The 14,852-nt window shown below is 36.9% G+C and overlaps 1 protein-coding gene across 1 annotated transcript in view; it reads left to right on the plus strand.

The window, feature by feature from the left end:
• LOC126199303 (transient-receptor-potential-like protein) overlaps positions 1–13,555 on the plus strand; it is a 212,081-nt gene extending 198,526 nt beyond the window's left edge. Inside the window, exon 20 of the mRNA XM_049936138.1 lies at positions 12,718–13,555. Within this exon, the coding sequence (XP_049792095.1) occupies positions 12,718–12,978 (261 nt within the window). The 3' untranslated portion in view covers positions 12,979–13,555. The remainder of the gene's footprint in view (positions 1–12,717) is intronic.
• Positions 13,556–14,852: the final 1,297 nt, after the last annotated feature.

Raw genomic sequence — 14,852 nt, forward strand, 5'->3', positions numbered from 1 at the left:
AACAGTTCTAACCTGCCTCCGACCGTGATGGTTCTAATCTTCCACCCATTCATCCTTCACTAATCTTTCAAGAGCTCTTCACATCTAACTTGGCCTCACTTGTCTTTCCTAAATCCCTCTCTACTGACTCTAACTTTGCTCCTATTGAACAGACAGCCATCCATAACCTGAGAACTAATCCAGACCTTATCATCCTCACTGTGGACAAAGATTCCAAAACTGTAGTCATGAATTGTAGTGACTATGTTGCTGGCTGCCAATTTTCCATCATCTCTGCATACAAACCTTACAATCATGATCCCATCCCAGGAGTCCAACATGCTCTCCAGCAGCTCAAGGCCTTTGGTCCATTCCAAAACCTGACATCTGAATCTATCACCCTCTTGAATGAACACTCCCCCCCCCCCCCCCCCACACACACACACTCCTGCCTTCTAACTACTCCCCAAAATCCACAAATCCAACCCCGTAAGTCTCCCTACCAGTCGTCCCATCCTGGCTGGTTACAATGGTCCCACAGAACAAACCTCTGCCTTTGTTGAACAACATCTCCAAACTATTATCCATAACCTCTCAAGTTACAGCCAAGAAACACTCACTTCCTTACAGTTTCTCTCATCACCAACAGATTGCTTGTTGTTCACTGTGGATGTGCAGTTCTCGTATGCCCGTACCTCCATGCCCACGGTTTTGCAGCTGTGGAACACTACCTTTCCTGTGTACTCCTGATACCAAAAGGAACACATCTTTCCTCATCCTCCTGACCAACAACAACCTGACCCACAATTATTTCACTTTTGAAGGCCAGTCTTTGCAGTATTTACATTTAGATGGCTTTTGTTGAAATATTTTGACTATTTCATTGGTTACACTGTTGCACAGTAAGTTTTGTGTTTTCAAACAGTTGATGCATCATCTGCATACATTTTTTTCTTTTTAAGAGTAAGGAGAACAGTGGTACACACTGTTAACATAAATAAAGAAAAGAATGGGTCCCAACACAGAACCTTGAGCTACTCCATGTCTGATATCAGTAATTATGGATCTGAAAGACCCAATGCTTATTTAGAGCAACACAAATTTACTTTTGCTGACATATGATTTTATTAACTCATAGCCAGTTTCTCTAATATACACAGATCCCACAGCTTGTCGAGTAATATGGTGATGCTGCCAAAATGAAAAGCTTTCTCAAGGAACACTGTAGTAACATACCCCTTGTTCTCTATGGCAGTTATTTCGTCTATTAATTGTGCTAAGGCTACTGAAAATCACTTGTTTTTCATAAAACTATTCTGATTTTCTAATATTACATTGTGATGGCTCAGGAATGTCACTAGTCTAGTATTAAAAAAAAATACTTTATTTACACAACCAATTTCAGTTATCTGACCATCATCAGGTTCATACAAGTATCTGCAGCATCATGTTAGGCGAAACATACAATCATTATCCTCAAGTGATAAAACCATTAATAATACACTGTTATCATATTGCAATATAAACGACATTGTCAATCTATAATAAACTGTGCTAGGAAGTGTACTCATTCATATTAAAACTGTAATTGGCACTAACACTGTGAACAGATTCCTACCACAAAGAGGCAACTGAACAGCTAATCTTTGGTTCTATCAGTAAACAGAGATCAGCTGTTCACTCACTTCTGCAAGGTATGAACTTGTTCACTAGATTAACACCGAGTACAGTTTTAACGTGAATGTATACACTCCCTAGCACAGCTTTTACAGACAGATGAAATAATTTATATTATGATATGCTAACAGTGCATTATTCATGGATTTATCACCTGATGATGATTTTACCTAACATGATGCTGTGAACACTTTCATGAACCTGATGATGGTCAGACGACTGAAACTGGATGTACAAATAAAGTATTTTACCAGCATCTCACAAAAGTAATATGACGTTTTTCAAATACATGAGTTGCAGGGCACAACTTTGTGAACTATAGAAGGAAAGTATTCATTAAAACATCTGTGATCTGATATTGGCATTTGATGATACTCTGTTGTAACTCCCCAAACAGTCAAGCCAGTTTTAATGCAGTGTTTAGTAGCTATATCAAAAAGCAGGCCATTAAGAGCTTCAAAGAAAATATCTAGGCTACCACAAGGAGGTCTGTATAGGCCTATAACAATTAAATTTTCTTTCTTCCACTTGTAGTTAGTTCTATTATACCCCCTGTGCTGAAAATACTCATATCTGTTATATCATAGTTACTACCTCTTGCTGCAAAGATATATCTACCACACCACCACGTTTCTGCTGAATGCTGAGCAAAAGATCATAGAGGTTGACTGACATACACTAATTAGCTCATCTGTATATATGTTAACTTATAACTCAAACATCACAGTTATCAGTCCCTGCAATGGTATCCAACTCACTGTACTTATTGCTAAGACTCTGAAAGTTTTGTTGAACTAATCTGAATCAGTTTGGATTGCTGACACTGGCTGTAGGTGTCATTCCACCAGACTGTTTGCTTTTAAGACTACAAAAATTCCAGATATTAGGACTGAGTTTCTCCTGCTGGACCATCAAGGGTGATTTAGGACTACCAGACTGTCCATCAGGCTTTAAAGGTTTCTGTGGCTTACCAGATGGCTGTTTTGTGGAAGATCCTGCCTGAGTGGGTAGTTCCATGGCAATACATTTATTTACACCACTTAATGTAAAATTTCATCTCATTTCTTCAATAATTAATTTACTTACCGTCTTTTTACCTCTTTTACTCATGTGCATATCATGAGTTGTGCACAGATCTCTTTCTAGATTGCTGACATTTACCAGAGACACACTATGAAATTTATTACATGTTGCCTTAAGCCTCATCTGTTTTACACACTTTCAAGTTCATAATCAATTGTTCCATCAGATTATGTTTGTGTGGAATGTTGACAACTACTTTAATCCCAATTAACTTACAGAGTGTCACTTTCTTGTGGCTAATGGCTTCATTTGCCTGGTTTTTGGCTATGCTATTTGTACCTCAAATGATATGGTTCAATCATTTGCTGAGGAAGATTCACTGTATTGCATACATGGCTTCACCACAGCAGAAAGATGTGAGCCAAAGCTGTAAAGTTGTCTCTAATTCTCGCAATGTTTTGTACTATTCTGTGACCATGACGGAAAATTAGAATCCAGTCCTTTATTTCTGGTTCTCCTCACTTCTTCTACTGTTCCCTTGGGACAGTTTCACGCATAAACTTTCACAGATTTCAGGGTCATTATCCTGAACAGTTTGCTTATGTTCACTCACTAGGTTAGCACACTTCATCCACCATCAGAACCTAAACTAGCTTACCACAAAGTTATGTGCTACTGCACAGGCACATATTAGTGACCTCTGCTACAGCCGTGTTAGATGGTCAAATAGAACAATTTTGTCTGGGGAATTGTGTGCTGGTAGACAGTGTCCAAATGGCTCTGAGCACTATGGGACTTAACATCTGAGGTCATCAGTCCCCTAGAACTTAGAACTACTCAAACCTAACTAACCTGAGGACATCACACACATCCATGCCCAAGGCAGGATTCGAATCTGCGACCGTAGTGGTTGTGTGGTTCCAGACTGAAGCACTTAGAACTGCTCGGCCACACCAGCCGGTGATAGACAGGGAGAACATACAGTATTTTTAGTTGGCATGTGTACCATGATAGCAACTACCTGGAAATTTTGGTGGCAGGAAGTGGCACGAAACATTAACTTTCCATCTGACACAATGTCTTCTGCAATGAGATCAGGAGCATTGTATCACAGCACTTATACACTTGCTCTTTTTCATCAAATTTCGTTAACAATTAAGACACATTGTAAATGACAAATATGTTTACAGAAAAACTACAGTGACATAAGAGCACAACAACAAAAGAAATATGAATCATTAAACTGGCCCATCATCACTGTTGGGCTTTGGTAACAAATAAAAAAAATTGCTGCAGTCAGAGGAAAATGTTTCACTGCACACTTTGCAACAATATTTTTCCAGTACAGGTATTAAACATTTTCCTCTTGACTCCCAGATCCATTTTCCTTTTTTCTGTCCTCATCTTTTACTTCTTCTTCAAGCGTTAGCCTAATATGTTTTAGCCTCTGCTCAAAACCCATATGAATTCCTGAGGTTTCAGGAATGCTTTTCTTCTGGTCTAATTTTCATTGTTGCCAAAATAAATTACTTGTATACTGACCTTGCAGATAAAATTTTGATAATGAAACCGTCTAATTTTCATTGTTGTCAAAATAAATTACTTGTATACTGACCCTGTAGATAAAGTTACATCGATATGATGTTTTGATATGGAAACCGTGTCCTGAAATGTACTTTGGATACAAAAGAAGTTTGAAGCTTGGATCACTTTGATACGTTGTGGAAGACTGGATCACTCTGATATCTTGCATGTTATGAAAATGCAAGAAAATTGAGAGAGTGCCTTCATCAGTCTCTGTTGTAATTATGACACCACATTCCATTTTTATCAAACTACAGCAATGGCTGTGAAAATTTAGGATGTTTGCAAATAGGAGGGATGAGTCTTGTCTCCACGGATGCACTGCAATCTGACTTCCAAGAGAACGTAATCCGTCACATAGAGGAGAACCCAAAGACAAGTACTTGAAACATGGTGCCCTTTCACAAACAAGGAGAGACAATGAGCTCTGACCTCTGAAATGGGAAATTTGAAAATAATTCCAATTTCAAACTTATTTTACATCTTCGGCATTTCTCAAACATGTTTTCCATCAAGGAGAGTAAACACCTTGCTATAATCTGCCATGATCAAGTATATAACCACTATAAAATTAGACAAACTGTATTGTTTTATACTCAATATTCACAACATTATAACAAATGATTAAACAATTTGAAAACAACAAAAAATTACATTCTAGTAGTTGCACTTCTTGCAAATGATGTTACATCCAAATAAATGTACTACTAAAATGAAATGGGCTCGATGTATCGAATTGAGTAATCAGCATGATCTCATTGATAGAGCAGTCATTCCAATACTGAAGCACAAAATAATGAATGGGTTTGGAGAAGGAAAACCACTAATGAAAATGCATCACTGCTGCTGACTATTGGCAGATCTGACAGACTCAACAGAAGGCTAGAGAAGATGGCAACTTCCCATTTATCCTTTTCCCATTGTTCTGTACTATATGGCCACAGCTCCTGAGCAGAATGTTACTAGTCTTTAAAATACCTCTCTAGAGTCACAAACAAAGGGTCTTTTGTTGTGCTGTGTATCTCAATTTCTCTACATGTGAACTGAATCCATTTATATTCCAATGTAGTATGGTAGTCATTTTAGTGATAATCCTTTTCTTTGTCTTCTGCCAAGCTGTAGAAACAACAGTGATTTGTGATGTAATGAAGGGATTATTGGTTCCCAGCTAGGCTGTATGTCCCTCTCCTACTTCATTAGTCGAAACCAATGAGGTCCTGCGTGATAGTTATGGGCTCGTTTTTCAGGATATGCAATTTTTACAGAAGTGTTTCTCTTTCATTGGTGCAGACAAAGTTTTTAACAGTTGGTAGCATACCAGTTAATAATCCATTACTTGCCTGCTGGTATAAAATTGTGGTTTGGCTACCACATTACCTTTATCTTTCATATCTTCTGGCATCCACAGAAAAGTCGATTCAACAGTAAGCAAGAATTTGGAAGAGAACTTAAGCATCCCTCACACACTCAATAATACTGGTACAATAATACTGTGTCAATATATTGCACAGAAGTGCAAGGCCAAAAATGGCACAACATTATTGCACAATGTTTATGCCCAGAATGTGACCATTAAAACTCTGCCTTCATAGTGAACATGTCAGTGCTCAGCAATGTGGAACTAACATCTTGTTCCATACTCGTTATTTTAAATTGTTGACAAGTGTGAAACACCGCTCTTGCTCGAGTGCATTATGACAGCGATTACATATTTAAATGACAGATGCACATTTTATACACTTACACAGGATGACAGTGTAAAATTACAACAATAAGAGAAGCTCCTGAAAATAGCACATCACACAAATCAGCTGATCATGATGTGAAAAATGGTCTTCCAAGAAGCTTTCTGTGAATGTGTCAGTGGCCAGAGGCTCTTTCATAGCAGCACAGATTTGTAAACCACAATAATAACAAATTACAAATGAAACAAGTGAACTGTATTTATTGTCTACATGGGCCGTTTTCTATGTATTTCTCTACATTAACTACAGTTACAAATGGGGGAAAAAAAACATGCTGACTGACAGCTCATGTAATTTTATGTGTGTACTGTGACAATAAATATAAACACATAGGTCTGCTCACTGGTCAGCTGAGCTCACGTTATTAGCCAATTCTGAGAGTTGATACATGTAAAATAAACATTTATGTGTACTATCATGACACCATGATCTTCAGTTTCTTCTGCAATTGTGGACAACACTGTATCTAATGTTTCCTGATCAATCAGGAAGTTCATTTCTTCAAAGTACTACAAAGTACTTTCATACACGTCTTCCTACCCACTTCCTCGTCTTTTGTCATTCACTTATAGTTCCTTGTGTAAATTTGTCGAGAGATAATTAAATTTCTTTCTGTCTAATCAGAAACTGACTTGTATTGTACAATACCAATCTTGCATGGTACAACATACAGCACAATAACACTGAATAAGCTTCAGTACTTTTAAAGCTCTCCAAACTCCTTCAATATTCGTATAAATACAGATCTAAGTCGATATTACTGCGCAGGAATCATTACTGTGCAATAAACATTGGACCTATGAGGGCGTCTTTACAGCTATAAGTGTTAGCTTTGACTACAATATTATGAAAACTGTATATTACTACTCACCATATAGAGGAAGTGTTAATTAAGACAGGCACAACAAAAAGTATGCTACTCATCTGAGCTGAAGTAGAAAAAGCACATATTCACAAAAGGACATCCTGCTCATCATTACTGATGCCACCTCCATCAACACTAACATCCCTAATGCCCATGATGTTAGAAGTTAGATATTGGCAAAAGTACTGCTCAACAGCGGCAAGGCTAAGGGCGTTAGGGATGTTAGTGCAGAGGGAGATGGTATAAATAGTGATGAGCTGGGCACCATGTAGTAAAGGAACAAGAACGGTGGAGAAAATGGGTGGGATCTTTTGTATGGGAGGGTAGATCATGGGTAATAGTGGCCAGAGACAGTAGTCATGTGTTTGTCAATTGTGCTTCTGTGAATGTGTGTGTGTGTGTTTTCTACTTCAGAAGAACCCCTTTTGGTTATATGCTCAAATATACAGCAGTCTTTTCGTTATGTCTCTCTGAGACTCCATTCGTGTGTGGAGTGCGGCAAGAATTACTGTTTGAATGCCTTGGTGTGTGTGGTAATTATTCTAATCTTATCCTCAAGATTCCTACGCGAGCTATACATAGGGAGTTGTAGTATACTGAGTCATCATTTAAAGCTGGTTCTTTAAACTTTAGATTTTCTCGGGATAGTTTACATCTATCTTCAAGAGTCCGTCAGTTCAGTTTCTTCAGTATCTCTGTGACACTCTTCCATGGATCAAACAAACCTGTGACCATTTGTGCTGCTCTTCTTTGTATACGTTCAATATTCCCTGTTAGTCCTATTTGGTATGCATCCCACACACTTGATCAATATTCTAGAAATGCTTGCACAACTGATTTGTAAGCAATCTCCTTATTGCTGATATTTGTAGTACCTTAGCATGTCACACACAAAGAATGTTAATTTCTGCACATTGGGCACAAAGGGTCATACTTACAGTGTGAGGAAACCAGTCTCGATATTCTATGGCAAAACTAGTTAAAACAGGTATAAATGCAGCTGTTCTAGCACACTATTTGCCCTCTTCAAGATATTTTTACATTGCTGTGCCTTCTTCTTCCCATTCATTCTTTAATTCTTAAATGTTCATTCTTTAAAAAAAAATCCTTGCTGAAATTCAAGGTACTGAAAGTTTATACTTCCTGATAAACAATACTGAAGCATCCAGGAGAGGAGGAGAAAACAAACTGAAACTTCACAGTTTGAGAGGGAACATAACATTATAAGAGTGATTACAAAATTAAGTCAAATTTACAAAGAATATGATGCTTACTTAACAGAACATCATGCACCCCTTATAGCCTAGATGCATGCACTAACTTGGTTGGGAAAGGGATCAAAAGCTGTTGCTTCCTCAACTGACACACACTGCCCCACAACTGTTGTAATTACTCCTCGATATCCTGGATGCTGACACTGGGACGGAATTGACGCCTTAGCAAGATCCATGTTCTATCAGGGACAGATCTTGAGGCCATGCGAGTACCTCAATATCTGCAGACAGTTCACATACACAAGTGTTGACACACACTGACCCACAACTGTTGTAACTGCTCCTTGATATCCTGGATAGTGGCACTGTGATGGAGTTGACATCTTAACTAGATCCATGTTTTATTGGGGACAGATCTTCAGACCCTACTACCCATGGGAGTACCTCAACATCAGCAGACAGTTCACAGACTCGGGTGTAATGTGTTAACAAGCATTGTCCTGTTGAAAAATGACGCCACAATACTGCCACATGAGCAAGGTAACACACAGGATGTAGGATGTCCATGGCATACCACTGTGCTGTCGGAGTTCCCTCAACCACTAATAGCTGCAACCTGAAGTCACTCGTACCATGATTTCACCCACACCATGATACACCACATGATAACATCAGGAATAATACAACTGTGCCTCTCCAAAATAATGAAGAATGTGTCCTCCGTCCAGGTCACCACAATACTTCATGACAATGGTCATCAGGGGTAGTGCAGAACCACAATACATCGCTGACCACAAGATGATAATTCCCATGTCCAGCTACTGCTAGTCTCTGACCAGTGGTTCTGAATGAGATAGATTGTTGCAGGGCATCCATTCGATGTTCGTGGATGGCAGACATGAAAGGGTTGCGATGCGCTTGTGTAGAACACAGTGGCCCCTCCTTATGGTGGTCAGATGTGGCCGATCGAAGCTTTAAGAGTATTTCTGCTCTCACATCCCTATGCAATCCACCATCAAGCCACTGTCACATCCAAATTCCCCACAAATCTGAATACTGCATGATTTGGCCATCTCCAAATGGACACCCACAATGAGATCCTTTTCAAACTCAGTCAGGTGCTGATAAGGCTGTCTAATATTTGTATGTACCATCTCTAGATAGCAACTTTCAAAATCTTGGGATACTTTAACACTATGTATGATGAGTCTTTTTGAGATGTGCTGTGGCCAGTAATAGTCAACAGCTTCGTGAGCTAAAGCTCAGTTGTCTTTTTAAAATGCTAGAACCTTCCATTCATCTAATGAGTAACCATTCCAGACATTCAGGTTTGGAAAAAAATGTGTGAACTTACTGAATAGTTCTATAGATGAAATTATGTAATGAAATTCTGCTTTCATAGAAGATTTTTTTAAAGCATTCCCAATGGTACTGTAGGATTCTGATTGAACAACAGCAGAATTCTTTTTAGAGGTATATGCTTTACAAAGTAATACTAAATACCACCCCTTTGTTCCAAAATCCTATCAGCTAAAGATCCTAAAAAAAAGCCACCTTGTGGTTGTATACCTCAAAAACTTGTGATGTGGAATGTTAAACTTATTTTAATTTCTTCAAATTCTTCCCATAAAATAGGCCAACCATTAAAATAATGATAATCCCAGCATAAGGCATTTATTTCGGAACAAGTTGGGTTCAGAAAGTACTTCACAAAATTTCTGATGTAACGTTTCATCATCTGCTTTGCCACCGATAAAGAAAGTTCTTAGGTGATGCACTGTTATGCAAAACTTACTCTTTGACCGAAAGTAAAGGTTGTTTGTAATTCTGCTTCATCTTTGAAATTGATTGTTTCATCTAAACTCAATGCGTAATGCGATGAGAATGCTTCTTCTTCTAACATAGATTCACTGAAATATGGTGCCAGTCCTACAGTTATTAGGTATCTCATTTTCTTAGATGAAACTGAAAAATCTTCAGAAATGCTGGTAGGGGATATCTTCTTAACATGTTACAAATATCATTTGACAAATCGACACAGTAATTGTAAATCACTGGTTTCATTGTCCAAATCAATTTGATGGGGGTGGAACTCTCCTTGACACTTAATATTCATTTTGTTGGCGCACTTACCAAAATTGTAGGGTGTCTGATCTGAAAGCTCTAAATGTAAGTGATGTGGTTCACACTTAATTTCAAAGTTACACTTACGTTTTTTTGAAAGTGAATGGTTAAAAGGTGTCTGAAAAGCTTTTGGCTAAAATATAATTGAATAAGGACATACACTGTAGAACAGTTCAGTTTCACTAACTTTTTCCTCAATGCATGGGCCTTAATTTTCAAACTATGTCTTTTCAAGTCAGTCCCTATGGAATTTGCATTTTAAAACCTTGAAAAGTTTATTTTCAATACTGAACAGTGTATCACAACAGCAGCTTTGCCACTACAGCAAAAATTAAGACTCTGGAACAGAAATAGAATATTTGAGATTAATAACAGTTGCACAAAAAACAAAAACATTCAAAAACTCAAAAAAGGAACAATCTCAAATTTCAGAGCCCCTCAAATTATACTTTATCTACTTTTACCACCGGAGCATTCAAAAAATGAACATGAATACATAAATTTGGAAACAAAAGTAAATAAATTTTCTTCCTAAAAGAATAGAAAAGGTTGAAAAAATGACAAAAATTTAAAAAGCTGACAAAAGGTGACAATTTTACAAAAGGTGACCAATGGTGAGAAAGGTGACCAACTCCTCACCTTGCATTTTGGTTGGCCAAGACAGCTGAACATGATGGACGTGGCAAATGTAACTCCCTCAGGTATCACCCTTACCTTCCTCTGATTTGGCTTGCTTGGTCAAATATGAAGCAAACCTATTGTTTAATGCTGAAATGATCTATGGCAGAACGTAACAATTTACTCATATACTGTGTGTTGCCAGAGTAGGAGTAACGCAGCAAACATCTAAGGGCCAAACCTTGTTGATGAGGCCAATAAATCTTTCTAATGCTGAGCATCTTTGCAAATGGTGAACTGTTATGGAATCAAGAAGTTTGTAGGTTCTCTTACAAGAAACCTGTTCAAATATGTCAGAATAAACTGCCACAATGAGTGATCACCAGTAACACAAAAATTAGCTAGGTGCGAGTAGGACTCGCAAACTGAAGATTCCATATGAACTCAATAATCTACATAGACAGTTTTTCCATTCTGGAAATTGAGAATCTCAATGAGTTTTGCCTGTTATCAACATTGATACTGGTAAGATATTTGTCCCAGGGATTCCAAGACTTTTGACAACATTTTAATTTCAAGTTTGAAATCAAATAACTAATTACAAAAGAAATATTGTTTTGATGTGATATATTTATAGATTAACATATTCCTTTTTTTTTTTTTCTTTAAATGTTCCGTAAAACTTTGCTTCTTGGCAAATTTCATGATTTTACATCAATGGAAATACTCTACAGGTGAGTGAGTTTGCAAGTATCAAAATATGTTATATAAATGGCCATTATCTTTTGACTGTGCTGGCTTAGAAGCTTCATTTTTTACAATGCCAAGGGACTGTAGACCTCAGTATGTGACAATAATTTCAAATAGCTACAGCTACCCACTCCCAAGAAAAAGGGTTTTTAACTCTAGTACAGACAGATGGGCAACAAAATGATTCTATAAGGGTTATGTTTTTACTGACTGAGGCATGGAACCCTAAAAATGAACATTGTCATCAAAGTAACTAATCACAGGTACGTAATACTTTTGTTTGCTGAAAGTATAACTACTTGCAGCGTTATCTCACTGTTATAATTCTAACTTGATGTTTTGTATGACAAAAATAACTAAAATACAAATCATCCACTCAAAACTTCTCTCGTGTATACAAGCCTTCGAATGAAGGTACTGTCTCATTTAGATTTACATTAATACAGCGTTATCCAAAGATATACAGCACTTAAAGGTAATACACTTTAACGACCTCCTTTGTTATGCACATTGGATGACTGTTAATTGTAATAATTGTTCACGGAGTTAATTCAATATTGTTCGCCAAGTCTAGTGGTAGTTTAAAAGAAAAAATACTCATCTTGTTTCTTCAGGATCTCCTTAAATCCATAGCTTGAACTTCTTCTGTCTGGAAGCCCTACAGGTTGATGTGTTTGTAGAATAATGTAGACAACAAACCTGATTCGTACGTGATTTTCATATTTAATACTCCTAGATGCCTTGCTACCATAAATTTACAATGTTCACTCAGTGAAATACATTCCATTTCTACGCAACTCCAGAAAACTTTACATTTCTCCTTCCTTCCTTCCCGCCACCCACACATGTACAGGGGTTAACTGTGTTAGAACGACATATTATACATTCGGAGTTTAAAACATTTCAAATGAGATTGAAAAAAGAATAAAATCATAAATTCCATGAATATACATGGTCCAAACTGCTTATTGCATAGTAATATGCACACACACACAAATGTTATACACACATCATGTATTGCATTGCAGTTATGCTGACAAAATAAAATCAACAGTTACTTATTAGTTACTTATTTTGAATCTCTTTATTTGTTGTATTTATTCATTTTTCATGATTTTTTGTTTCCATATATATGTAGGCACAGCCAGCCAAACAGCGTCAGCAGCCGCAGCAACAACCATTAGCACCTTCAGCACTTCCAAAGTTTGAAGTAACACTGGCACAGACCGAAAACAGCACCAATGCAGCGTGTTCTGCATCAGGAAGTAATTTGGTACCAGGATGCAGTACGGAGCAGCTTCTGGGCTCAACACACAGCTCACCAGAGCCCTTGAGGCCGGGCAAGAGGATTGAAGATGTTAACACTATTAAACGAGTTCCCAAAGATGGGTGGATTTAAAAGTATCACCTTACATCAGTACTAGAGCATCTGTACTTCCAGTACTGTGAATCGACATTTTATCTTCACACAACAGCTAGTTCAGCCATGAAGCTATGCATGACTGGCACACTTTCAATGCATTTGATGCCAGAATGAAAAGAGATGAAATGGAATATAAAAATGAGTGCAAGTAAGCAGTACAGAATTAAAATTTTCATATAACTATTCCCTGGCACTTATAAAATACCATGTGCCATTAGCTGAAAACAAATTCAGAAGAGTAACCATTCGCTAAATAGTGTATTTATTTCCATCCTAATTTCTTATATTAATAATTGTTACTTTGAAAGTGCAACATATGCATTTTTTGAAACTATGTATTTCATAAAGAAGAACAAGTTTTGTATGATATTATTCAACTTTTCAGTTTTTGAAACTGTGTTAATGGAAACATGCCACAAGATTGCAGCTATCAGCCTGCTTTCTTATTTCAGCTTGTATTGACTTTTTAAGTTTTATTGAGAACTGTAAGAATTAAATATTACTGTAATTTGTTGCATGGAAGAAACTTAATAAATATATGCAGAGATGATAACTACAGAATTTAATACTCCTATGATTCCCCAAATCACTCCACCATAGAAATACACTGTTGAACGACTTTATTTATTTATTTATTTATTATTTGCATGTAGGTTGAAGCTGTGAGTATTGGGTATATCACAAAATGTATACACTAATAGAATAAACCAATTATAATGATTTTAATTAGGCTACTTTTATTTCCTTAATTGAGTTAGGTAACTTATTAAAAAACCATTTGCCTGCTTCACCTGGAGCATTCATTGCCATTTTGAGATTTCACTATCTTGTGTCTCAATAATTTTCTGTTCCTCCTGTTGCAAGGTCATCACCACTTGCTCTCAGTTCCATAATATTCTGATATGCTTACAGTGAGTACGCTGTAATAATATTAAGTTGGATAAAACCTTTCCTACAAGCCTATCTATGTAGTATTTTTGCTACTCACCTCACTGTTCTTTTCTGAATCACAAATATTACCTTTAAGTAGACAAATGTCGGAATATGAGTCCATATTATATTGTCATGACTACTATGCCATCCACAGCACTTGCCATTCTGTGTATGAGAAAGAACTGTGTCCTTATTTTTTTACATAGCGCAACTATGCCCTTCTCTCAATGTCAATGCATTTCTGTAACAGTTCCCAAAAATTGTACTGCTTATTTCTTTATTACCTTTTATTTATTTTAATATTTACATTACATCCTTCACTCTATTTGGTTTGAAACGTAACATGTATTGTTTTAGACTCATTTGCAAAAAGTTTGTTTTGCAGTAGCAACTTACCTGTATTTTCAGTATTAAGAACTGCTATCTTTTCAAGTTAGTCCTTTTTCTTAACTGCTCAAAAATAATTGTCATATCAGCAAAACCAGCAAGTCCCTAACTTTTATTGCCTGGGAAATCATTTACATAGAGAATAAATACTAATAGCATTGACATGTGTAGCACACCTTGTGACACACCATCCTACGACAGTTTGTAGCTTAGATCAGTATTTGATTGTATTTCTCTCACTAGTATGTTTGATTACTGTGCACAGTTAATATACGATTTTATTATGTCAGCATTTCCCCCGAATCATACACTGACTCAGTTCCTCCATTACATTGGAATGATTCTCACAGTCAAACTCTGTAGGTCCAAAAAGTTCCCAAAAGTCTTTTGTTGCTTGTTCAATGACTCAGAACATGTTTAACAAACGACAGTGATGCTTTTATCATTGACTTCCCTATTCAGAACCCATACTGTTAAATTTTGCTACACAAATTTTCAGTTCATTCTTTATTATTGTTTCATAGATTTTT

This window comes from Schistocerca nitens, chromosome 8, assembly GCF_023898315.1.
Source record: "Schistocerca nitens isolate TAMUIC-IGC-003100 chromosome 8, iqSchNite1.1, whole genome shotgun sequence".
NCBI lineage: Eukaryota > Metazoa > Arthropoda > Insecta > Orthoptera > Acrididae > Schistocerca > Schistocerca nitens.